This window comes from Adiantum capillus-veneris, chromosome 3 (genome assembly GCF_014529385.1).
Source record: "Adiantum capillus-veneris isolate H3 chromosome 3, ASM1452938v2, whole genome shotgun sequence".
NCBI lineage: Eukaryota > Viridiplantae > Streptophyta > Polypodiopsida > Polypodiales > Pteridaceae > Adiantum > Adiantum capillus-veneris.
Genome location: NC_140933.1, coordinates 164285054 through 164311555, shown reverse-complemented (window position 1 = coordinate 164311555; position 26502 = coordinate 164285054). Strand labels below are relative to the sequence as shown.

At 41.2% G+C, this 26502-nt stretch overlaps 1 protein-coding gene across 1 annotated transcript; it reads left to right on the top strand.

Annotated features, from left to right (window-relative positions):
* The first annotated feature begins 24898 nt into the window (after window positions 1–24898).
* LOC147462103 (uncharacterized) lies at window positions 24899–25880 on the top strand. The gene has a single exon (XM_086502589.1). It carries the CDS (start codon window positions 25047–25049, stop codon window positions 25524–25526), a length of 480 nt encoding a protein of 159 aa, XP_086358715.1. The 5' UTR covers window positions 24899–25046; the 3' UTR covers window positions 25527–25880.
* The last annotated feature ends 622 nt before the right edge of the window (window positions 25881–26502 follow it).

Here is a 26502-nt window from a genome sequence, read left to right as displayed (position 1 = left end):
TGTGTGTGGGTGTGTGTGTGTGTGTGTGTGTGTGTGTGTGTGTGTGCCAATAAAAAGAGGAAAATGGTATAACCTTTCTATCACCCAAGTGTGGTAGATTGGTTATGCCATTTCCCTCTTGAATAATAGGTCTTGAGTTCAACTCCTTGTCGGCTACATCTTTCAGGTTCTTGGGATAGTTTCTTACGACGTTAAAACTCTCTTCTTCTCGAGTGTGTGTGTGTGTGTGTGTGTGTGGGTGTGTGTGTGCCAATAAAAAGAGAAAAATGGTACAACCTTTCTATCACCCGAGTGTGGTAGATTGGTTATGCCATTTCTCTCTTGAATAACAGGTCTTGAGTTCAACTCCTTGTTGGCTAGATCTTTAAGGTCTCTTGGGATAGTTTCCTACGATGTTAAAACTCTCTTCTTCTTCTTCTTCTCTCTTCTCTCTCTCTCTCTCTCAATGTGTGTGTATGCATTCTTTGTTTATGCATGTGTGTGTGTGTGTGTGTTTTGTTTATGCATGTGCTCTCTCTCTCTCTCTCTCTCTCTCTCTCTCTCTCTCTCTCTCTCAAAAACACAATGTGTGTGTGTGTGTGTGAGAGAGAGAGAGAGAGAGAGAGGGAGAGAGAGAGAAAGAGGGGAAGGGAACATGAGACAGAGGAGAGGGAAGGAGCACACCTGGCTCTCCTTCCTCTCCTCATGTCTGTGTGTGTGTGTGTGTGTGTGTGTGGAGAAGAAAGAGAGAGAGAGGGAGAGCGCGGGTTACCTTTGCTTGCTTGAGTGCCGAAAACTCACATCTAAGATCTGATTTTTCGGATGCTCTCGATTTTTTTTTAATGCCTGTCGGCGTCACTATGGGTGTCTATATGAGCAACGCTAAGTTACAAGTAAACTAGCGACGCCCATAATGACCATAGCGACGCCATGGGTTTTCACTTTTGGACATCTCACTACAAGCGTCGCTAATGTGAAGTACCTCTTGTAGTGGATGGAAAGTGTGGAGAAGGTCTAGAAAGTTGCAAAAAAAAAATTCAAGCATCCATTTGGCATCCTCTCTAGGGTGGCCTTTAAAGGTCAAAAGATAGCGGTTATAAATCATGCCACTGCGTGTGGTGGTGGTTTCATGATTAATTATTTGTGCAGGGATGAGTTGTTCTTCTTGGTCCACAAGTGAAGGTGGATCCTTATAAATGTGATATGTAGGTAGGGGTCCTCTGAAAGGTCGCAAAAGAATAATGTGGAATGCATTGTGAATGTGCCAATGTGAAGGTAAGTCTAAACAAATTGAAACATCATTGATCACAATAAAACTTTTGAATGTGCCGTAAAAACGAGGAGCAAGTTTAACAAAAAAATCAGTTTCAACACTTTTGATCCTTCATTTTTCAATGCGAAGCATAACATAAACACCTTCCTTAAATTGGTGTGCCTTGCAGTGCTTGTTTGCATGCTTAGTGTAAAGTTCTTGTGAATGTTTAATGGCAAAATGCACACTTGCATAAATATCATGAAAGTTAGTAGTAAAATCATCAATGGCAGGCACAACATTAGAAAGACGTGAGGTAGGAGTGGGCAGAGTGTTGGAATTAGGGTTGCTAGAAAACACAATCTTGGAGAAGACAAAAGAAGTTGAAGGCACACAACAGAGAGTGTATTCCTTAGTGTGCAATGGAAAGATAAGTTAGCCCTAGAGTGATGGGCATATATACAATGCACAAGGGGAAAAACCTCCTAGTGAGGGAAAAAATGCCCCGGCAGTCCTAAGTGTGTTGATACACATCACTACCACGTGTATATGTAACAAATTCCCCCTAGGAGTGATGTGGTGAATGAGAGCTGGCACATAGTATATAGGGAAGTGCCATGCCCTGAGGACATGATCAATCCGCAAAGGGGAGTAAGCCCAAATCTTTGCAGAAAGCTTCAAACTTCTCATAAAACAATGCCTTTGTGGAAATATCTACATGCTTGTCCTGTGCCGACACATAAGCCAAGCTAATCCCTCCTCTTGAGAGTCTGTCTCTGACATAGTGGTAATGCATCTCAATGTGCTTTGTGCGAGCATGAAAAATTGGGTTTCTCATAACTACCATGCGCTTTGACTGTCCATGGAGATGATGTTGGCAGTGTCCAGTGCAACACCCAAATCATCCATAAGGCATCTGAGCCATACACACTCAATCATAGCTGTGAAGACTGCCGTGTACTCACTCTCATAATTCAAAGTGGCCACAGTAGGTTGCTTCTTGCTCAACCATGATATGCATGAACAGGTGAGCATGAAATAAAAACCACTCATGGACACTTGCATGTCATAACAACCAACCCAATCTGAATTTGAAAAAGCATGTAAATCTGGTGGCAATGATCTCCCCCTTAGGATAAAACAACCCAAGGTGTAAAGTGCCACTCAAGTAGTGAAAGATCCTCTTAACAACTTGCCAATTCTTAGACCAGGGCTATGCATAAATTTGATGACCTTTGAGACTACAAATTGAATATCTGACCTCGTATTGCATAATAAATAAGGTATCCAAAAATAGTTTGATAAAGAGTGACATTGGCAGGATCACTAGCATCATGAAGACTTAACTTCAAACTTGTTTCCATGGGAGTAGCAATAGGCATGTAGTTCTCAAGTCCAAACTTACATAGTAATGTCTCTATGTAGCTTGTTTGACACAAGACAATACCACCATCACACAACTTAAATTGTATGCCCAAGTAATGATGCAACAGCCCCAAATCTTTCATCTTGAAAAATACATCACCCTCACGCTTTACATATAAGGTGCTTTCTGTTGGACTGTTATGAAAGCCTCGTTTAACCAAATGAGTGTCACCTTTCTCATACCAAGCATGAGGAGACTGCTTCAACCCATACAAAGGTTTCTTACATTTGTGCACTTTATCTTCTTGTACTTTCTTGACAAGACTACAAGATTGAGCTACATAAACTTCCTCAAATAAGTCACCATTCAAGAAAGTATTAACAATGTCTGATTGATGTACATCCCATCCAAAATGAGCTGCCAATGAACATAAAAAATGCAATAGTCATACAACAAGTGGGAGAAAAAGTCTCTTCATAGTCTATGTTGTGCATAGCCTTTTGCAACAAGTTGAGCCTTATAGCGATCAATTTTACCATTTAATTTATGTTTCAAATTGTAATCCCACTTTGTACCAATGGCCTTTCTTACAGGAGGCAAATCACATAAAAACCATGTGTCATTTTCTATAAATGCATCATATTCTAATTGCATGGAAGCCTTCCAATTTTTAGAATTATGTGCTTCATCAAATGACAGTGGTTCCTCTACATCATATAAACTGGAAACAATCAAATCATAACAATTTGATGCATAAGATGCATGGTGAGAACTTAAACAAGTACACCTAGACAATGGTGCATCCATTTACTATCATGCAAAGTATACACCAGCCATTTTGACATACCTCTAGCATGCTCATTCTCAGGCCTTTCCATATCAAGTACATCATGTACATCTACATCAGAAATAGGCTGATCAATAAAATTTTAGAAACCCCATAAAATGTACATTTGTCTCATTGAAATTTACATTCAAGTTTCCACCAGTAAAAAAAGGCAACAAACAAACTATCATAAATGTCCCGTGAGCTTACATTACTATCCCTAGTACATGAGAGTAAAGACTGAACAGAATCTTCCACAAACACAACATCTCATGACACCAGGATATGTTTTGTTTGTGGATGGTATAACCTGTAACATTTGCTCTCAATACTGTAACCAACAAAAATGCATTTGATAGCGATACCATCCAATTTTTTGTGTTGCTTTTGTGGAACCAAAGCATAAGCCAAACAACCAAAAACGTGCATGTGATCAATAGATGGCTTCCTATCATGCCATGCTCCATAAGGAGTCATAGACTACAAAGTTCTGTAGGACACCTGTTAAGTAAGTAGCACATATAATAGCCTCAAGCCCAAACGAATGTGGCAAATCTTGACTCTTGACTCTTGGCCATACATTGTGCCATCTATGTAAAAGACCTATTTTTCCTTTCACCAACACCATTTTATTGAGGTGTATATGGCACCACAACTAGCAAGAAATGCACTAAACTCATGAGACATATACTCCCCCCTTCAATCTAAACGGAGGGTGCCCATAGTACATTTAGAGACATTTTCAATCACAGGCAAAAATTTCTTGAAGCACATAAACATTTTGGATTTAGCTTTAAGCAGTCACACCCATGCATGCCTGGAGTAATCATCAATGAAAGTCACAAAGTACAAGTAATTGCCCAAGGACGGAGTTTGCATAGGCCCACAAATATCACTATGCACAAGTTTCAATCTGCATATAGCCCTAACTGAACCATCCTTTGGAAAAATTGAACGTTGTATCTTACCCAAAATATAGTCTTTACAAGCATGCTTAACAGATGCTTGAAGAGGCGGCAAAGAAGCAACCATATCAGATTTCTGCAAACATAGCAAACTGGCAAAATTTAGATGCGCAAAAGTGCATGCCAAAGTTTTTCATCTAAAAACGCCTTTGACCCACACTTGTCATAGAAAGTGAGCTTATACAACCCACAACACAAAATACTAGATGCAACAATTTCATCACCAAAACTGAGATCATGAACTGTATATCTGTCATCCACAAATTTCACAACAAGACCAAGTCTAGCAAGTGGGAATAAATACAAAGGGGTCTTATTGATCCCAGATACATAAAGTGTATCAACAAATGTGAAAGAACTGCCATTCTCAACAGTCATCACAATATTTTTGACTCCCTTGATCGGATAAGAGGCACTGTTGGCACAAGTGAATGTATTCCCATGAGAGACATCCTTGAGAGAGGTAAACATCTCACAATGAGAGGTAATGTTCTTTGTACCACCACTATCAAAGTAGCACACACGTGAATTTGCAGCAAGTGACATACATGCATCATGGACAAAAGGATCATAAGTGCATTCTACACTAAATGCCCACTCTGCATCTACGTCAGCATCACAATCTCCTTCCATGGAAGATTTTATAATGGTTGCACTTGTAGTGGAACCAATCTCTTTCTTCTTTGCCTCTTTTGCCTTCAATTTAGGACACTGCTTAATCAAGTGATCATTAGCTTTACAATAATGGCAACACGTCTTCTTTTTTCCCTTTTCATCACAACTCCTAGACGAGGTGTTGCAAACAGAAGCATTGGAAACATGTAATTTTCCATTGGCTGAGGAACCATGAGAAGTGGTTACATCTCGAGGGTTCACTATGTATAAATTGTGTGTATCACGTGCGTTCAAGGAATATTTTTAAAACTCATTATTTATGAATTTTTAACAAATAAAATATACCAGTTTTCTACTCAATTTGTATTTTCTTTTTCTAATTGTATTTTTTGGTACCCTTTTGTATGTGAAAATGTGAGAAAAAACAAAATTTAATATCCTCTTTTGTTGCACTCACATGATAGTCACAAAATTATTAATTGAAAGTCCCGAGTGTTACTTTGTTGTGAGTGATGGGCGTATATACAGTGCATGGGGGAAAAAACCTCCTAGTGAGGGGAAAAAAGCCCCAACGGTCCTAGGTGTGTTCACACACATCACGTAACAATCATTGACGTTTTTGTATTGTCCACTTGCTCTTTGACAGACCATCTCTCATTTGGACCCCTTTTCCGTTGGCCCCGTGTTGAGATAGATCTGAAAGCACATGTCTATATTCTAACCCTTGTTCCCGTTTATTCTCCCACATTGAGTGATCAGTTTCATATGAGAAAATCATTTGGGTTGGTTAGATATTAGATTTTATGACATTACCTCGTCCTCGACTATGAGCTAGAAGAGATAAATCCTTAGTCATTAGTCAATCTTGCTTAGCAGGTATAGAGGATTCCTTTTTACCCTACGACATCTTTCCAAGATGGATGACTAATCCATTTGGTGCTTGGGAGACATAGCTGCTGCAAGCATATCTGCTCGTTAGTCCATTTCATTCTCCCAAGTAGAGTGACAAATTCTACTTGGTGTGTTTGAGAAAAATCATCATCACAAACATGATTCTAAGCATGCATACTATTTAAATTTGTGCATAATGAAAAGAGAACTAGTCTTATAAGACAAAAACATTGGTCATTTAAAAGAAATTTGTACATTTGCTTATTCTAATGTGGTATTGTAACCATTGACAAGGTTCTACTATCCTTAAGCTGTATTCCTTGCATCCATCTAACATCTTCAAAAGAATAATTTTTGAACTTAATAAGATACCATCGGATAATCTTTCCATGTCGTAGTACCTTGTCGTCATGCTGAAGGATAGCTTCGGGTTGTAGCACCTCTTCTTGGTCTTCGATTTCAGGAGGGTCTTCAATAATTGGTTCACTTGGTGGCTCTTCTTTGTAGCGCTTAAGTAGGCTCACATGAAAGGCATTGTGTATGAGCCAATGGTTGGGCAACTTGAGTTAATAAGCCATCTCATTGATGGGCTTCAAGATTTGGAAAGGACCATAGTATTTTCTTGCTAACTTAGCATAATACTTTTGATGGCCCGTAGGGTTTTTACCCATCGTTTGCCTCAATCAAGCCTTCGGGAAATTTAAGTAAGACCCAATCTTTTTTTTTGAACGTTGAGGCCCTTCTATGCTTGTCAGAAGCAACTTTTTGCCTTTGTTGAGAGATGGATATACCCTCCTTAATCTTTTGAAAAGATTCTTGTAGGTCACGGCTATACTCATTGGCAGTGAAGATCTTCCCATGTACTTTAAGTAGCAAGGGACTTTTAGGTCTTCCCTCAATTATTTCAAAAGGTGCTTTTCTCATAGAAGTATGTTCAATATTATTGTAGGCATACTCTACAAGAGGTAAGTACTTTTCCCATTGTGAGCGTTGATCTACTTCTGTAACATAAGTCTTTAGTAGATCAAGTATCATAAGATTGGCTATCTCACTTTGGCCATCCGTTTGTGGGTGATATGCCGAAGAATTCAATCTTATTCCTAGATTTTCAAAGAGACTTTTCCAGAAATTACTGGTCATTCTAGGATCTCTATCTGACACGATGGATGTTGGCAATCCATGGTGTTTGAAAATCTCTGATATGAAGAGAGTTGCCATTTGGTGTGCCTTAATAGTCTTTTTGACAAAAATAAAGTGTGCTTACTTGATTTACCTATCGACTATTGTCCATATTCTCGTATTCCCATGGATAGACTTGGGTAATCCAAAGATGAAATCCATGGATATACTCTCCCATGGTGAATTTGGGATAGGCAATGGTTGGAGTAATCCAGGTTGCTTCCCTCTATCATAGTTGGTCTTTTGGCATCCTACACATTTTGAAACATACTCTTGTATGTCCACTTTCATGGTAGGCCAATATAAGTACGTTTCTACTCCTCAAAGAGTAGGTTGAATGCCTCTGTGCCCCGTATAGGGAGGAGCATGGGATTCATACATGACTTTTGCATGAAAGGAGTGGGTAACACATAGCCTATTTTCGTGGAGAAGATAACCATCTTGCAAGGTGAATGGTTCCTCTTTCTTCCCCAAAGCAAGGGCTGACATTATGTCTTTAAAGTCAGGGTCAATAGCATACTCATCTGTCATAGAAGATAGATTATTGTGAGTTGCTATAGACACCGCATTAACTTTTGGTCATCGTGAAAGTGCATTGGACTTGATTGTGCTTACCAGCAATGTGAGCAATATGAAAATTAAATTGCAAAAGAAAATTTGCCCACCTCATTTGTTTGTCAGAAAGCTTGATTTGCGCCATGAAGTACCTGAGACTTTGGTGGTCGGTTCGTAGAATAAATGGAGTCGCCAATAAATAGTGCTTCCATGTGTCTGTAGAGTGCACAGATGATGAAGAAGGTAGGAAAGAAGACTACACACACACACCAACACACATCGAGACACACACACACAATCATTACCCTGCAGCAGCCATTCAACGAGCTGCTCTTCTCTTCTTCTCTTTTCTTGAACTATTATCCAAAGTATATTTACAACATAGTATAGTCAGTGTCCAGCCGCCCATAGCACAATGGACATATTCTTTAACATCATATTCTTTAACACTCCCCCTCAAGCTCAGCGTGAGCTTGCATATGATGGATTCCCAATGCTTCACGAAAGTAGCAAAACTTCTCCTTTCCAAGAGCTTTTGTGAATATATCCGCAACTTGATCATTTGTCTTCACATACACCAAATCAATCTCATTTGCCAAAACTTTTTCTCTAATGAAGTGATAATGTACCTCAATGTGTTTAGTGCGAGCATGGTAGATTGGATTCTTTGCCAACATGATGCTGCTAATATTGTCACAATATATAATGACACTGTCAAGATAGTCAAAACCAAAGTCTACCATAAGTACTCTCAACCATGACTCTTCACATGCTGCCAAAGCTGCTCCACGATATTCAGCTTCTGTACTTGATAATGCTACAGTTGATTGCTTCTTGCTACTCCAACTTATCATACCATTGCCAATGGAAAATGCATAACCACTTGTAGATCTTCTATCCATAAAATCTCCTGCCCAATCTGCATCTGTGTAACCATAAAGACAAGCTTCTCATTCTTTTCATAAAACATTCCATAACTGACAGTGGCTTTCACATATCTCATAATCCGTCTCACTGCATCAAGATGACTTTTACATGGCTTTTGCATGAATTGACTCACAACACCCACTACATAACTCAAATCTGGCCTTGTTATTGTCAAGTAAATAAGGCTTCCAACCATCTTGCGGTACATAGTGACATCCTCAATGTAATGTCCATCATCAAACAACTTCACATTTTGATCAAGAGGTGTATCAACCGGTTTGCACGCTGTCATTCCATACTTCTCAAGCATATCCAACGCATATTGTCTTTGTATCATCCAAATTCCTGATAAAGTATTGATAATTTCAATTCCCAAGAAATATCTCAACTCACCAAGGTCCTTCATGTTGAATTCTCTCAACAAACTCTTCTTGACATGCAAAATTTGCTCAGCATGACTTCCAGTGAGAATCAAGTCATCAACATAGATAACAATAACGACGATCTCTCCATCAACATGCTTCAAAAATAATGAGTGATCAGCTATAGATTGTTTAAATTCAATCGTCTTCAAGAATCTGGTTATCTTTTCACACCAAGCTCTAGATGCTTTCTTCAAACCATACAATGCTTTCTTCAACTTACACACATAATATGGAAACTCTGGATGTTGATAACCCTCTGGCTGTATCATATAAACTTCTTCTTCCAAGTCACCATTCAAGAATGCATTATCCACATCCATTTGCCGTAACTTCCAACCGAACATACTTGCCATTGCTATCACCAATCTGACTGTTGTCATCTTTGCAACTGGACTAAATGTCTCATCATAATCAAGACCTTTTGTTTGTGCATAACCTTTAGCAACAAGCCTCGCTTTGTATCTTTCCACACTACCATCTGACTTGCACTTGACTTTGTATACCCATTTTGAACCAATTGCTTTCTTTCCACTTGGCAAGCGAACCAAATCCCAAGTGTCATTCTTCACAAGAGCATCCATCTCATCATCCATAGCTGACTCCCATTCTGATTTTCCAATTGCCTCTTGAAAACATGTAGGCTCTTTATGTTGCACACGTGAAACCATGTATGCATAATGTGTACGCATGTAACCGTTGTATGTCAATCTATCAACTGGATAACGCACCCTCTCTGATCTTCTCAATTGTGGTGTACTCTTCTCTTCAACTCTTGCATATGGGGGTACATATTTCTCAATATGCTTACTGCCAGGTGTCCTCAAATGTGGTAAACCATGCTCTTCATCGAGGCTTTCATCTCCAGAACTCTCTTCAACCACTTTCTTCTTGCCTTTCTCGTCTTGCTTCTTATCTCGCAAACGACCGCTCCATGGGTTGACACTTCCTGTACTCTCCTCTGCCATATGTGGTTCTGAAATAGTTCTTGTTGATGGTCCTGGCTTATCAACAACATGACGCACATTCTCTTGCTCTTCATACTCATCTTCTATCATCACTGGCTTTGGTTTATACCATGGTTCATGCTCACAAAATCTGACATCTCTACTGACATAAACTTGTCTTGTGGTAGGATCATAGCACTTGTAACCTTTCTTTTCAACTGGGTAGCCCAAGAATATACACTTCATTGCCTTTGGCTCCATCTTCTTTCTTGCTTCATTTGGCACATGAACATAGCAAACACATCCAAAAACTTTCATGTAGGAAACTGTTGGCTTGATCCCATAAAGTCTCTCATAAGGTGAAATTTCATGAATGGCAGCTGTTGGTGTTCGATTCATAATGTGTACTACTGTATGAACTGCTTCAGCCCAATATGTTAATGGCATATTCATCTCATTCATCATGGCTCTTGCAATCTCTGCTATGACTCTATTCTTTCTCTCAGCAAATCCATTTTGTTGTGGTGTGTATCTGCAAGTAATCTGTCTTCTTATGCCTTGTTCACGTAAGTAATCATCAAAACTGTGTGACATGTACTCTCCCCCTCCATCTGTACGTAGGCATTTAATTTGACAACCATTCTCTTTCTCAACCATAACTTTGAACTCCAAAAATACTTCAAATGCCTCTGACTTTGCCTTTAGAAAGTAAACCCATGTCATTCTGTTGTAATCATCCGTAAATGTGATAAAATATCGACAACCATTTGGCGTAGCATGATCACAAGGTCCCCAAATATCTGAATGAACAATTTCCAAAGGACTTTGGCTAATTCTCCCCCTCTTTGGAAATGGTAAACGAGATTGCTTTCCAAATTGACAAGCTTCACAAACATGATCAAAATTCAATCTGCCAAACTTTGGTAATCCACGTACAATTTGATTTGATTGCATATGCTTTAGTCTTCTAAAATTGACATGACAAATTCTCTTATGCCATAAATTTGCCCAATCATCTTGAGTGGCTGATTTTTTTGCATACATACCACTGTGTAAACATGGATCTCCAGCTTCCAATGAGAACAAGCGACCTTTCTTTCTTCCACGTGCCAATATCTTGCCTGGTCTGCCTTTGTGAAACTCCTCTATGAAGCATCCATAACGATTAAAACGGACTTGCAACCCTTGATCTGTCATTTGTCCAACTGATGCTAAATTCTTTGTGATTGAAGGCACATATAGAACATCTCCCAATGTGTTGTATGTCCCGTCTTTTTCTAGCAATGGAACTGAACCAACATGTGTAATCCGATGCATAGTATCATCACTTGTAACGACAAACTCATCCTCTTCTAACTTCTCTTTTCTGTCAAACCATTCACCATGATATGTCATATGATTTGTGGCACCACTATCTAAATACCAATCATCTGTATGATGTGGCTCCACCATGCTTCCAACAACATGCTCCATAGGAAATAAATGTCCACTCGACCTATTGTCATATATATTTTGATCATGAGGATTGTATCCAGCAAAGTTTCCTCCATGTCTGTCATAACCTCGGCCTCTTCCACCACGATCACGGTTTTGATTTAGCCTTGTGTAACATTCTCTTTCAAAGTGACCATAAATGCCACATTTGTTACAATATCCATCTCTTTGAGGATGTACAAATCGTCCACCTCCACGTCCACGAGTTCGGGCTCTCCCCCTGCCTCTTTGGCTATAATCATTGTAACTTTGACTTTGTTGGTTTTGCCATTGACCTCTTCCAACATTGTTTCCACGACTATAGTTTCCTCTTCCACCTCTATTGTTTCCACGACCTCTAGAGTAAAAAACCTGATCTCTGGAATTGTTATTTGATGTAGAAGGACCTGACTTGCCTAACTTCACCTCTTCTTGCAAACAAAGGTTTACTAACTCTTCAAAATCAGGCATGTGTCCTCGAACAGATATAGATGTATCCAATGACTTGTATTCCGGTCCCAAACCATTCAATGTCACTGAAACTAAGTCATCATCTGGAACTTCAACATTAATGCTCGCAAGATCTTCATGTATTTGCTTTATCTCTGTCACATAATCTGATATGGATCTATTTCCTCGCCATACACAATGTAACCTTTGCTTCAAGTGAACTTTTCGTGGTTCTGTATTGGAGCTGTTCATTCTTGCTAGTATCTCCCATGCTTCCTTTGGAGATTGAGCCTTCTTCACATGTGGTATAAAGAAGTCACTAATGCATAGTGAAATCCAATGCATCACTTTCCTTGAATTCTCGATCCACTTCTTGTAAGCTTCTACTCCTGCTTGCCATGTTTTATGTGCTTCAAAATTCTCTCTATTTGGTTCCAAACCAACCTCGGGACACTCTTGTTCACCTGTAATATAATCTCATAAACCTTTGCCCATGATAAAGTTCTCCATCCTGTAAGACCATATGCTGTAGTTCTCTCTGGTCAGCTTCTCTCCAACAATCTGTGTGACTTGAGTTGAACTTTCTACCATCTTCACTCTCTCAATTTCTTTCAAAGGATTTTGACAAAATTTCGGCAGAGTTTCGTTTGTATTTGGACAATATCTCAAGTGACAATCTCAACCAAAGTTCTCATAAACACTGACATAAAATCTCTCACTGCCAAGGGAAAATCCACTGACTCACTTTGCCACAGACTGACTCAGTACTATGCATAAATACTCTAAAACAATGTCCACATGGACCTGTATGCAAATGCAATCCATACGCTGTCCTGTACCACATATCCATACATCCACCTTCTTCCCATAGTCGTAAACGACATATGAGGTCTTTCGCGGGGCCAGTCGGGGGTTCGCTCCAGTACCTAATCCACTTTGCCAAGGTACCAAAGCTCCCAAGGCAAAGCTTCAAAAAACCTCACTCGACCCTCACAAAGGCTGCAGTTTTTCAAAATACATTGACCGCATATCCATACATAACCACAAAGTACTCAATCTGACAATATAACCGTCTCAACTTCTTCCCACAACCTTTCTTACATAGGCGGCTGTCCATAACGGACCCACAACAACCAAACATAATCTTTGATAACACAATATCATGATGCAAAAGCTCTATGTCGCTCTCCAAAACCTGTGTAAATGCTGAATTCTTCACCTGTAACCTGTAAATCTACTGCCGAGTGCAAAACTTGACATCTTCTATGCTTGTGTGAACTGGCTATTTGCTGCAGAAAATTACAGATTTTGGCAAATCTGAGTATGCCAATGCGTCCGGAACGCCCAAAAACATAAAGATAGACTCCTGGATCACTGTATTCCGAGTTCGGGTGAGGGAGTTATGACCAAAAAACCTCTCTTTTTTGCTGTTTTCCAGAGCTGCGGAATCCTGTGTATTGACTGTAGCTCCTCAAACTGAGCTCTGATACCACTTTGTAGAGTGCGCAGATGATGGAGAAGGTAGGAAAGAAGACTACACACACACACCAACACACATCGAGACACACACACACAATCATTACCCTGCAGCAGCCATTCAACGAGCTGCTCTTCTCTTCTTCTCTTTTCTTGAACTATTATCCAAAGTATATTTACAACATAGTATAGTCAGTGTCCAGCCGCCCATAGCACAATGGACATATTCTTTAACATCATATTCTTTAACAGTGTCTAGGGCATGTAGAATAGCTAATAGCTCTTTCTCATATATTCCAAAGAAACGTTCATCTGTATTGAGTCTTCGGCTCTCATATGCTATGGCATGCCCTTCTTGAAGCAAGACTGCTCCAAGGAAATCACCACAATACAATTGCTTGCACTTTAACTGACTTTCCTCCATGAGAACACGAAGAGTGACAAGATGATCAATGATGCTACTTCTCTTTGAGCTTGTCAAAAGAATTTTGCTCCTTAGCAGTCCTTAAATACTTAACGTTCTTCTTAGTTAAGTCATGTAATGGTCCTGCTATTTGAGAAAATTTTACTATGAAGAATCTATAGTATGCACACATATCAATAAAGCTTCTTAGTTCATGTAGATTCCTTGGATTAGGCCATGCTTTTATCACCTCTAACTTTGATGGATCCATACGGATACCATCTTGAGAGATAATATGACCTAAGTATTGAATCTCTTGAAGGTAAAATTTGCTTTTCTTTTGGTTGAAAGAAAGCTTGTTCTCCCTCAATGCTTGAAAAATCACTTGGAGATGTTGCTTATGTTCCTCCAAAGACTTGGAGTAGATGATGATATCATCAAAGAACACTCCAATGAATTTGCGGTAGGGTCTAAATATTTTCTCCATTAATCGATTAAACGTGGTTGGTGCATTAGTCAAGCCAAAAGGCATGACTAGATATTCATAAAGGCCAAATGTTGTATGAAACATGGTCTTTAGGATATCTTTATCCACTATCCTTATTTGATGATAGCCACTTTTAAGGTCAATCCTATTGAAGTAGGTAGAGCCTTGTAGCTTATCAAATAGATCTTCTACCAGAGGCACGGGAAATTTGTTTCTAATAGTGATATGGTTTAATGCTCAATAGTCCACACACATATGGTATGTACCATCTTTCTTTTGCACTAAAAGGATTGGAGAACAAAAGGGAGACGAGCTAAGCCTCACCATCCCTTTGTCTACCAACTCTTGTACTTGCCTCATGATCTCCTCTTGTTGAGCTTGAGAAACTCGATAAGGAGGCTTGTTAGGCGGTGAGCTTCTTGGTAGGAGCTCAATTTGATGGTCATCATCCCCTCGTTTTGGAGGTAAGTCCACAGGGATATCATCGATGAACAAATCTTGGAATCTTTTTAGAAAATTAGACAAGTCTAACTCTTCTTGATTCCTACCATTTACTTTTGATGAAACATTAGGACCTTTTAGGGACTCTTTGAAAAAAATCATGTACGCAAAAATTGAGCTCTTCATTGATTTATCAAAAGCAGAAGGATTTACAAATGGTATAGTACAACCAAACTCACTAGCATCTATATACATGTTCTTTCCCCTATAGGTGAAGTAGATTCTCCTTTTAGGGAACTTCATATTAGCAGCCATGCGGTTGAACCATGGTGCCCCTAGGATAGCATCCTCATGTTGGAGAGGACAGATGAAAAAGTTTTCTTTGTCGACATAGCTTTGGACATGGAGTCTCAACTTCCCAATCAAGGGAGTAAAGGAGGCTCGCTATCCCTTGAAAGTAGTGTTGACCGTACATCATCTCCCATCTCGAAAGCTTGAATGCCCAACTTGGTGGCCAACTCCATTGATATAAAGTTGTGAGTAGAGCCAGGGTCAAACAAGATGAACCTTTGTCTTTATTTTCCATGTGCTGACATTCCGTCTAGCCCCTTGTTGATGCGCAAAGCAATCATGGTGTGGTGGATTACTTCGGTGATAGAATCAGGTTGTTGGGAGTTGACATACTCGGCCATCTCTTCAGGTAATCCCACACAAAACTGTTGCTTTTGCTTGGCAAAGTCTATCTTTTGGAAGACAGTAGCCTTGAGATGTAAATCCCAAAACTTGTCTACATACTTGTGGATAGACTCATGAGAGAGAAGCTTCAAACTACGCCATTCGATAAGCACTTTGTCCTTTGCATCGCTTACAAGGAATTGCTTCAAGATGGAAATTCATAGAGTTTTCCATGTCTTTGGGGCTTCGCCATTGCCACGAAGGCTAGCCCACCATTGACGAGCCGAATCAAATTGCTGGATGAAGGGAAACACTTTGTCAGTAGCACCAAAGGTGCCATCATAGGTGAAAAAAGAGATACTCTTTCCTCCCTCTTTGAACTTCTTGAGCTTTTGTGACCTTCGCCATGTAGGGTATGATTTGCGATGTCCTCCCCTCTTGTATTCTCTAGAAGAATAGCCATAGCTTTTGTCAGAAGAGGATGAAGGTGAAGAAGAAGGAGAAGAGGGTGACCTCTTTCTTGCCCTTTTCTTCCTTTGTTTCCTTTCTCCCCTTTTGAAGTGACGAGGAGAAGGACTGTGTGTTGAACGGTTCCTCTTGGGAGGAGTTGCGATTGTCTAGACTGCCATCTTCATGGAGCCACATATTCAAAGGAACTTAAAGTTTCATTACTTTCTTGCTCTTTAAATTCCTCCTCTCGTATGTGAGAGAGACTTCTTTTGGGGGTCTCTTCAAGAGGCCTCCTAAGCTCTCTCTCCTCTTGGAGAGGAAGGGTAATCCCATAAGCACGAAGTTGTTGAGTAACTTTGGCTTGCAAAGCAGGGTTGCCCATAACTTAGTAACAAGATAATTGACAAACATGGGTGCATCATCATTAGCACCTTCATGAGCAAAATCAAAGATATCAATGTTTATTCTACTCTCTTAGTTATTATTAGCCATGTTAACAAACTTTTGAGTACTTACTTAATGTATGCTTTGGCAATTAAAAACCTTAGTTGCTACTCTTCTTAGCCTTTGAAAATCGGCACTTAAGTATCTACACCCACGGCTCGAAGTGGTTAATTATTAAAGTCGTAGGCAAGTCTAAAAAGACTCCATTATTAAGTCCAAAGCTCCCGAGGTGTGCACCATATCCCACATAGTGAGCTCAACAAAACCGATAATAGATCCTAGTCCCACTTACCCTAATATAATTAACAAAATCAACCATTTATAGGCTACTTAAGGACCTCTCTTCTTAGGCAAGAAAAGAAAAACCAAATTCTCTAATACCAATGTAATGGAAAATGGCCTATTAACTTTGAGAGTAGCGGAAACTAGAGATAGCACTTTTATGGAATTACTTTGTGAGCATAGAGGGTGAACTTAATTGATGGTAGCAACATAAACATAGAATTTAGTTAACTTGGCATGAACAATACTTTTACGAGAGAGAGAGAGTTTAGAGAACATGACAACAGTTGAGGACCGGATTTATGTGGAGCTGGTCCCCCCTCCAATAGGCATTTGTATTATGGTTTCTCCCATCAAGAGGGACTTGGTACAATACAATGTTTGCGTTCCTTGTGACCTAGGTGATGCAATGAAGATGGAAAGCTTCATGCGTCACGAGCATAACATAAACTTTGTGGAAAGCATTAACTATCCCAAGACCTCAAACACCTTCGAAGGTGGAGAGAGCTAGCAGGGAATGAGGGTATGGAAGAGGAAGAAGAAACATTTCATAGGAGAAAGAATTAGTTCCTCACTTATCATCACTCTTCTTGCTAGCATACATAATAGCATAGTAATGAAGATGGAGAAGATGGAAAGCTTAAGCATTGAAGCATGGCTCTTGGTTGGATTTGCATTCCATAGAAAAGAGTGTTGGTGTAGTCTCTCAACTTCTCTACTAACTTGGAGAAGGAGATGGAGCTCTTGCACTTTGCACTTCACAGAATGAGAGTGTGTGTGGGAGAGTATACCCCTCAAGCAACCCCCTAGCCTGCTTTGGTCAACCCCCCCTTGTAGCTCATGCTAGAAGCTCATTGGACCCCTCTAGGCCTAGCCAATCACAAGCAAGAGTCATACCAAGCAAGCATGCTAGTCTTGGGATAAGTGTCCCCCTTTCCCTTTTGAGAGAGAGGACTTGATAAATGCAAAAACAATTAATTAAAGTAACTAAGTTAACATTGGACCCCTTGGGAGGCCAACCAATAGGCTTTAGGCACACCATGAGGGCAACATGAGGAGGAGCTTGACAAGTGTCCCTTTTGCTTTCTTTGTACCAAGGTTGCCTTCTGTGAGGGTGTGTGTGTTCTCTCTCTACCCCCCTCTTGTAGGGGTTGCCCCCTCCTTGTAGGGATAATTGTTGACTTTTGCACACCTTACCCCCAAGCACCTTAGTCAGCATGAGAAAATGAGAAAATCATTTGGGTTGGTTAGATATTAGATTTGCATGTTAGGTAATGAAGCTAACCCTAAGATCTTTAAGATCCATTAGCTAGCCTCTGGAGGGGTTGCACCTTCTCTCTAAAAAAGAGGTGGATGACTTGTTAAAGAATACCAAGCCACTGATTGCTCTTTGACATACCATCTCTCATTTGGACCCCTTTACCATTGGCCTCGTGTTGACATCGATCTGAAAGCACATGTCTATATTCTAACCCTTATTCCCATTTATTCTCCCACATTAAGTGATCAATTTAATATGAGAAAATCATTTGGGTTGGTTAGATATTAGATTTTATGACACTATGTTCAATGCTGCAAAGCGAGAGAGTAGAGCAGGCAAAGCATTGGGAAAGAGAGAAAAAGGGAGAAGCACCCGGGGCGGTCACTTATCAAAAGCTTCCTATATCACGTGTGTTCAAGAGGTTGTTAATAATACCTCAATATACATACTATATTTACACTACGTGCCTATTTAAAAAACCCCCACCCCCCTCTGTATGTATACATTTTGCTACATTTTGATCTTTTAATAATCCTCTCCGGTTAACTCACGTGATAGCATACACATTCTAAAAAGTGACCCCCCCCCCCCGGGAAGCACCCGGGGAGAAGCATAGCATGATTTGAATTCAAGACGAAGAGAGAGAGAGAGAGAGAGAGAGAGAGAGAGAGAGAGAGAGAGAGAGAGAGAGAGAGAGAGAGAGAGAGAGAGAGAGAGAGAGAGATTGTCACATAACCCTCAAGTTTAGTACAAAACTCAAATGCTTTGGACAACATTTCTGCAGCGCCTTGGTGTGTCAGTGCCATGTGGCAGGGACCTCCAAGGTGCACTAGATATAGTTGAGATGCTTGCACATAACACATCATATCACATATAAAGTACATTACCTTGCTTTTTTATAAGAGAGGAGCTAGAAACTTGACACGGTTCTAGAGTTTTCCCAGAAAATGTATTGGATAACAGTAACCCATTGAGGTTTTTGCATACTTTGATGGGTCACAAGGGAATACACAAACCTAGATGAAGACAAATGAGAAGAATACAAAAGGACTGACAAGGTTAACACCTCCATCCAATTAGAGAGAATGCTAACTTTAACTAAGCAGACTTTGAGAGGGAACATGAAGTTATACATTTGTGATTGCGAATATATCTTTGTGTGATGTAATCCCCCTAGATCTCTGGTTGACTATGTGATCTATACACTAGTGTATTTTCCCTTGCTAATGTTATCCCAAAATGCTCCTAAATAAGCCATATGACTAGTCGAGATGTATGTGCATGCCACTTTAATGTTTATGAGGTACACTCAATGTTTATGAGCCTCAACCCCATTGAAGGAATCTCATAGGTGCTCTATTAAAACAACTAGCATGCCTTGATTGATTCTCTATGGAAATGGTGTGAATTGAACAAGAGGAGCAATGTTGTACCTTTCACATTGTCTCTTATTTTGAAGTCTCCATAACATCTCTCCTTGAAGCTTTTGCCAAAAACTCTATGACCTGGCATCACAAATAAGATTTTGCATTAAAAGATGTATAGATGTAAAAATTTACATATTATAATAAAGACGAAGGGAGATGCAGTTCATGCATTTGTAATGCTTGTGCCCATAAAAAAACAAAAACCATACGTATGTATGGTGTGGAGTTGGCACCGTTCTCCACATTTATAATAATACCGTAGGGAACGTGCCCTTCCCCCGCCACTTTTATCCCCTCCAGTGTTGAAGGGGGACTTATGCTTCTCCTCCAATGTTGGAGGGACTTTCTTATTGTAAATATACTACAGTTGTACAAGGAAGAACTCATTACTGATGCTTTATGAAAACATGTATCATTCCACGTAACCATGCCGTGGTGTATTGTCCATGTGTCCATTCTTCAGCCCTTGTCACTTTCTTCTACAATCTTTTGAATGAAAATTATGTAAATTTATTGCTTTAATGTGTACATGATGCAATCTAAGTACTTTTGGGATCACAAAAAGGAAATCAAAATATGGAATATAAGTGTACCTTTGGTATTGGTCGTGTGGATCAACGCACAATCTTGGATGGATCCGATGCTAGACCTTCCTTACGTTGTTCTGCCACTTTCCATCAGTATACCTTCTGTCATCGTCATCCATTCTGCAACTTCTGCAAACATGCCGACTTTCGCATTCACTCTTGCTATCATGCCTACCATTACCTGCACTACTTCTAATGTTCTTGGTTTCAAGGTATGTTGAGTCTGCCTTATTGTTCGTTCGTAGGCTCACACACACACATACACAAAGCCACAGTCTTTGGGGCACCCCTGGCATACATATCGATCAAAACATAGCCAAGCACGACATCTTTCTCCATGAGCCCTCGCTTCGTATCTGCTAAAAACAATCCTAGAGCTTTTTGGCGCTACCCTTTTGGAAAAAATCCCACAATTAAGAGAAAGGCCATCACTTTGCATCTGTTGAAAATAAATGAAGGCTTTCTAGCCCTGTTCTTGTGGGGCCAATCCTGCAATCACTACATTCCAAGAGTCCACACTCCGGACACGAATCTTTTTGAGAAGTTTTGGTGCTCTTAAAGTGCACCACATTTACCAAGCATGTCAACCAAGGGATTGCCAAGCACAACATCTTTTTCAACAACCCCTGACTAACAATATGCCCATATCAGCATTTTGCGTAAAGCTAGATGCCTTCAGAATGAACGTGATTGTGTTTGGAGAGAGGCCTCTCTTTGAATCTAGTGAAAACAACCCAGGTTTTCTTGGTGATGCCCCTATTGGGCATATCCTGCAATCAAACACGACATCCCGCACAAGAAGCTCGTCAAACACTTGTTGCACCACGACATGTGCACCGCACTTGACATACATATTGCAACGTGGTCGGAAAGTATATGTTCGCTTCAAGAACCCACTATTGCGAATATCAGCATGAATCCTATTGCTCAGAAAAGAAATACTTGTTTCTTGGCCCTGGCCCTATTGGGCATATCCTGCAATCAGAGACGACATCCCACATAGGAATCTCGTCAAAGACTTCTTGCACCATGACAGGTGCACCGACCAACATGTTCCCCAATTATGTGTTCTTTTCAAGTAATCCACTATCGCAAATATCAACATGAATTTTCATGCCTTGGTATGAATCCTTCTTCTCAGCACAGTCTTTAAGTGATCTCACAAAAGAAATACTCGTTTCCTGGCCCTGCCCTTGTTGGGCATATCCCTCAATCAAAGACAACATCCCGCACAGGAAGCTTGTCAAAGACTTGTTGTGCCATGACAAGTGCACCACACTTGACATACATACTGACTAACATGTTTCCCAAGTATGCGTTCTTTTCAAGTAACCCACTATCACAAATATCAACATGAATCCTACTACCTTGCTACAAATCCTTGTTCTCAACACAGTCTTTAAGTGAGCTCACAAAAGAAATACTCGTTTCCTGGCCATGCCCTTGTTGGGCATATCCTACAATCAGAGACGACATCTTGCACAGGAATCTCATCAAAGACTTGTTGTGCCATGACAGGTGCACTGCACTTAATAGGCATACTGACCAACATGTTCCCCAAGAATGTTCTTTTCAAGTAATCCACTGTCACAAATATCAGCATGGATTTTACTTCCTTGGTACAAATCCTTCTTCTCAGCACAGTCTTTAAGTGATCTCATAAAAGAAATACTTGTTTCCTGGCCCTAGCCCTGTTGGGCATATCCTATAATCAAAGAACATCCCAAACAGGAAGCTCGTCAAAGACTTGTTGCCACACATTCCGGATAGGAAGCTCCTCAAGCACTCTCTGTGCTTTTTGAAGTGCACCACATTTGGCATGCAACAACCCCAGACTAGCAATATTGGAGTGAATTTTTAAAGTGCACCACATTTAGCATACATATTGACCAAGGCAGTGCCAAGCACGACATCTTTTTTCAACAGCCTCTGATTAACAATATTAGCGTGAATTTTTATGACCATATTAACAGCCACATGCCTTCAATATGCATGCTTGCATCCTGAGAGTGACCCTCACTTTGCATCTACTGAAAACAAATGAGAGCTTTGTGCCTTGCCCCTCTGGGGAAAATCCTGCAATCAGTGCATTCCAAGAGTCCATACAATGGAGAGTAAGCTCCTTGAGCATTATCTGTGCTCTCTGAAGTGCACCACATTTACTGGACATGTCAACCAAGGCATTGCCAAGCACATCTTTTTTCAATAGCCTCTGGCTAACAATATCGGCATGAGTTTTTATGCTCATACCAGCATCTCATGTAGATCCACATGCCTTAAAGATGCACTCGTATGTGATTGCATCTAGAGAGAATCCCTTGCTTTGCATCCGTTGAAAACAGCTTGAAGCTTTCTCGCCTGCTCTCCTTGCATGTATCCCGAAATCAATGCACTCTAAAAGATGACATTAAATAGCAACCCCTGACCAATAATATCATAATGAATTTTTAAGCCCGAATTGGCATCTTGCATAGAGTCAGATGCCATGTCTTCCTCTCCCATGTTTGCTTGTGTAGTGGATATTGCTCTGCCCTGTGAAAACGAAACTAGTACTGTTGAGAGAATCAAGTGTGTGTGTGTGTGTGTGGAAGTGTCCGTGCACATACAAAGAGTGCTTTATGAAGTACAACACATCTGGCATACATGTCAATGAAGGCAGTGCCAAGTACAAAGTTTCTTATGTACAACCCCTGGCTAACAATATCATCGTGAATTCCTTTTCCCATCTCAGGATCTTGCCTAATGCCTCATGCCTTCAGATACAAGGGTACGCGATTGCATTTGGATAGCTTTCGTCTCTTTGCATCTGTTGAAAACAGCCCAGAGCTTCTTGGCCCTACCTTTGCCTGATATATTTCGTGATTAGTGCATTCCAATAGACTACATTCCAGACAGCAAGCACTTTTTGTGCTTATGAAGTACACCACCTTTGGCATGCATGTCGACCAAGGCAGTGCCAGCACGAAGTTTTCTGTCAATAGTCCCCTAAATAACAATATCATCACGAACTCTTTTGCCGATACCAACATGCATGATGCCAGATGCCTTCAAGCTGCACGTGTAGGTGATTGCATTTGGTCTCTTTGCATTTGCTGAAAAACAACCCACAGCTACCTGGCCCTGCATGCCTTTAAGATGCACACATAGGTGATTTCATCTGGACAAAGGCCATCACTTTGCATATGCTGAAAATAGCATAGAGCTTTTGGTCCTTGCTCCTGTTGTGGGTATCCTGCAGTTAGTGCATTCCAAGAGACGCTGTTTCAAACAATAAGCTCCTCAAGATGCTTTTGAAGTGCACCACATTTGGCATACATATCGAGCACTGCCAAGCACAACAGCTTGTCAAGGACTTGTTGCACTCGGACAAGTACACCACACTTGACATACATACTGACTAACATGTTGGCTAAATATTTGTTATTTTCTAGAAACCCACTATCGCAAATGTATCATGCTGCCTTGGTAAGATTTGTTGTCTTTGCTCCTGTTGTGCATATCCCAGAAATCGATGCACTCCAAGAGACGACATTCCGGACAAGAAGCTCCTCAAGCACTCTTTGTGCTTTTTGAAGTGCACCACATTTGGCATACATATCGACCACACACAAGCAATGGTGATGGCAGAAGGGACTGCAGCTTATGTGATTGCATTAGGAGAGGTCCTTGCTTTGCATCCCTAAAAACAGCCTAGAGCTTTCTGGCCCTGCTCCTGTTGTGTGTGCGGTTGCATTAGGAGAGGTCCTTGCTTTGCATCCGCTAAAAACAGCATAGAGCTTTCTGGCCCTGCTCCTGTTGTGCGTGCGGTTGCATCAGGAGAGGTTCTTGCTTTGCATTCGCTGAAAATATCCTAGAGCTTTTTGGCCATGCTCTATTGTGTGTATCTCGCAATCAATACACTCCAAGAGACGATGTTCCGGACAGGAAGCTTCTCAAGCACTAGCTTTATGGGCCTTGCTCTAGTTGGCGGCAACTGCCTCGGGGTCATTACCAAGAGCCCTCAGGATCCCGATAAGCCCAAGCATGACATCTCTTTTCAAGAGCATCTTGAGTAGAGCCACATGCCTTCAAGATGCATGCGTAGGTGATAACTTCTCTCTCTTTGCATCTATTGAAAACAGTCCCAAGCTTCTTGGCCCTGCCCTATTGGGTATATCCTGCAATCCATGTGTTTCAAGAGACAACATCCCGCACAAGAGCCCACATTTGGCATACATATCGACAAAGGCATTACTAAGCACACCAATATTTTGCAACAACCCCTCACTAAAAATATCAACGTAAATTTTTATGCCTATATGAGTATGTTGCGAGCCACATGCCTTCAAGATGCACACGTATGTGATTGCGCCTAGAGAGTCTGCTGCAAACAGCCTGGAGCTTTCTGGCCCTGCTCTTGTTGTGCATATCCCACAATCAATGCACTCCAAGAGACGACACACAGGCAACGGAGATGGCGGAAGGGGCTGCATCTGCTGAAAACAGCCTGGAGCTTTCTGGCCCTGCTCCTGTTGTGCATATCCCACAATCAATGCACTCCAAGAGACGACACATAGGCAATGGAGATGGCGGAAGGGGCTGCAGGGCTGCAACTCACTCTCTTGTGTTCAAGGTCTTGGGTTCAAACCCCCTTGAAAGCTCGTGTGACATGTAGCCTTTAGGGGATGTTCCCCAAGTCTATATGATCATGGGTTGGCCAACCTTATCCGGTTGGGATGCTCCACCTCAGAGAGTAGGGTGTGTGAGCAGTAATTTCAATCTCTTTAATATATAATAAAATTTTAAAAAAAATCCCCCTCCCATAGCGATGTATTTGTTGTTTCAATGTCACTTATAAAATGTAGTGATAGTGAAGAGGTGGCTGTCTATAGTAGCCGTTTGAGGGGTCAACCTCGCACCATGGGACCCGATGGGGGATCTCCGTGTGTAAGCCCGCTAAGCAAAAGGATGGCCGTAAAATGTTCAAAACGTGGCGTCCAAGGCGTGCTGGTTTGAAAGCTTTCTTCGTGCTCGGCAAGCAAAGTGCAAGTGCCAAACAAATTTAAAAAAATAATGCAAAGTGTCAACGTAGGCTAATAAAAAATATATGCTTATATTGAGCCTTGGCGGCCCTTGAGGGAAAACAACGCATCTCGGATTCTCGGAAGACACCTCTCTCTCTCTCTCTCTCTCTCTCTCTCTCTCTGTGTCGTAACTGCAATAGACTCTCTCTCTCTCTCTCTCTCTCTCTCTCTCTCTCTCTTAGCTGCAATATCCCAGTAGAAGCATGGAGGTTTCTGCTCCAGCTCCTGCGCTTCAGCAAGGGCGCCATACTAGTACTGCACACCAGGCTCCTGCCACCAGCGCCATCGCCTGCAGCAGCACAACTACGTGCAGCGGGCACATGAACCCTAATTCGCTATTGGGCTTCGTTCTGGCCGGTGCAGCCCTGCTGACCATTGCTCTCGTCTGCTTCGCTTTGCTTTTCCTCATGAAGAAGCTCACAAGCTCTATGCCCGGCGCTCATTCACGCAACTCTCATAATAATGGGCAGCAACCTGTTTCGAGCTCTGGTGACGCCATCGACGCCGAAGCCGCCACCAAGGAATTGGGCAGTGCATTGCAGGATGCCCGGCTTGTAGTCTTCCCAGGCGAGCAGAAGCCGCGCGCGCTGGCCGTGCCCGCAGAGCTGCTGGCCATAGTGGTTATTTCTGCAGCGCAAATATCAGAAGCGTCCGCCATTAAAGCTTTGGAGTCGGGAGGCTAAAAGTGTCATCATTGCAACATAAGCAGAACAGACGGGCCACAGAGAGTAGAGGAAAGGCTGGGGCGGGTCGGGACTCGCGGGCAGTCGCGGCCCCGCAGGCAAGATTTTTGCGTGGCGACTCGTGGCGAAAGTTTGTCCTTGTTGGAAAATGTGATGACGTGATCTGAGCTCCCGCCATTCAAGCTTTAGTCAAACACTCACACTCTTGCAGTCAAAAAAAAAATCAAAATCATGCCAGCTAGAGTGCATGTTCACAAACCAAGTGAGATGCCTACCAGGCTGCCCGCCATCTTTGACAGCCACCCTTGCCCTTCAAATTTTTAACATTTTATTAAATTCTTGGCATTTCTTGAAGGATTTTTGACAGGAACGCTTGCTCTTCAAATTTCTAGGATTTAATTAAATTTTTAGCATCTTTTGAAGGTAGGTCACATCAACCATTAAAAACAATCAAAATACCCCGCAACTGGTAAAATGCAAAAAGTCTTCTTCACTTGCATGTGTGATGCTAAAAAGAGTTTTAAAATCAAAGTCACGTCAATCACTTGTTACTTGGTTCGCCTACAACGATTTTGCTCAATGAAGCCTCACATTTCAACAAGCTTGGTGTCACTAACTGAACCTCATCGTTCGGTCTTTACTTGGATAGTGTAATATATTTTTTTGAAACGCTAGAAGGAGAATAGATCTTCTTGGCATGAAACTATTGGCTCGTATTGAAGTGAAAGTTACAATGCAACACCTTGAAGGTGAGAACAAGGTTTTAAAAAGCAGTGGTAGAGAGCCATGGCAATGCAGGCTTGCACAGGGTGAGAGCAGCCACGAGTTGCGAAAGCAAGGCAAGGGCCATGCAAGACACACACACACAGGTAGAAGAGGCCTTGCGTGAGCCTGGGATGGCACCACTATCCTACAAGTTTTTTTTGAGCCGTCCATGCACACATGACCTTGAGGATCCTCCAATCATGATCCCACT

Excerpts from the sequence above, each read along its gene's own strand:
- LOC147462103 (XM_086502589.1), top strand. The coding sequence starts at position 25,047 with ATGGAGGTTTCTGCTCCAGCTCCTGCGCTTCAGCAAGGGCGCCATACT.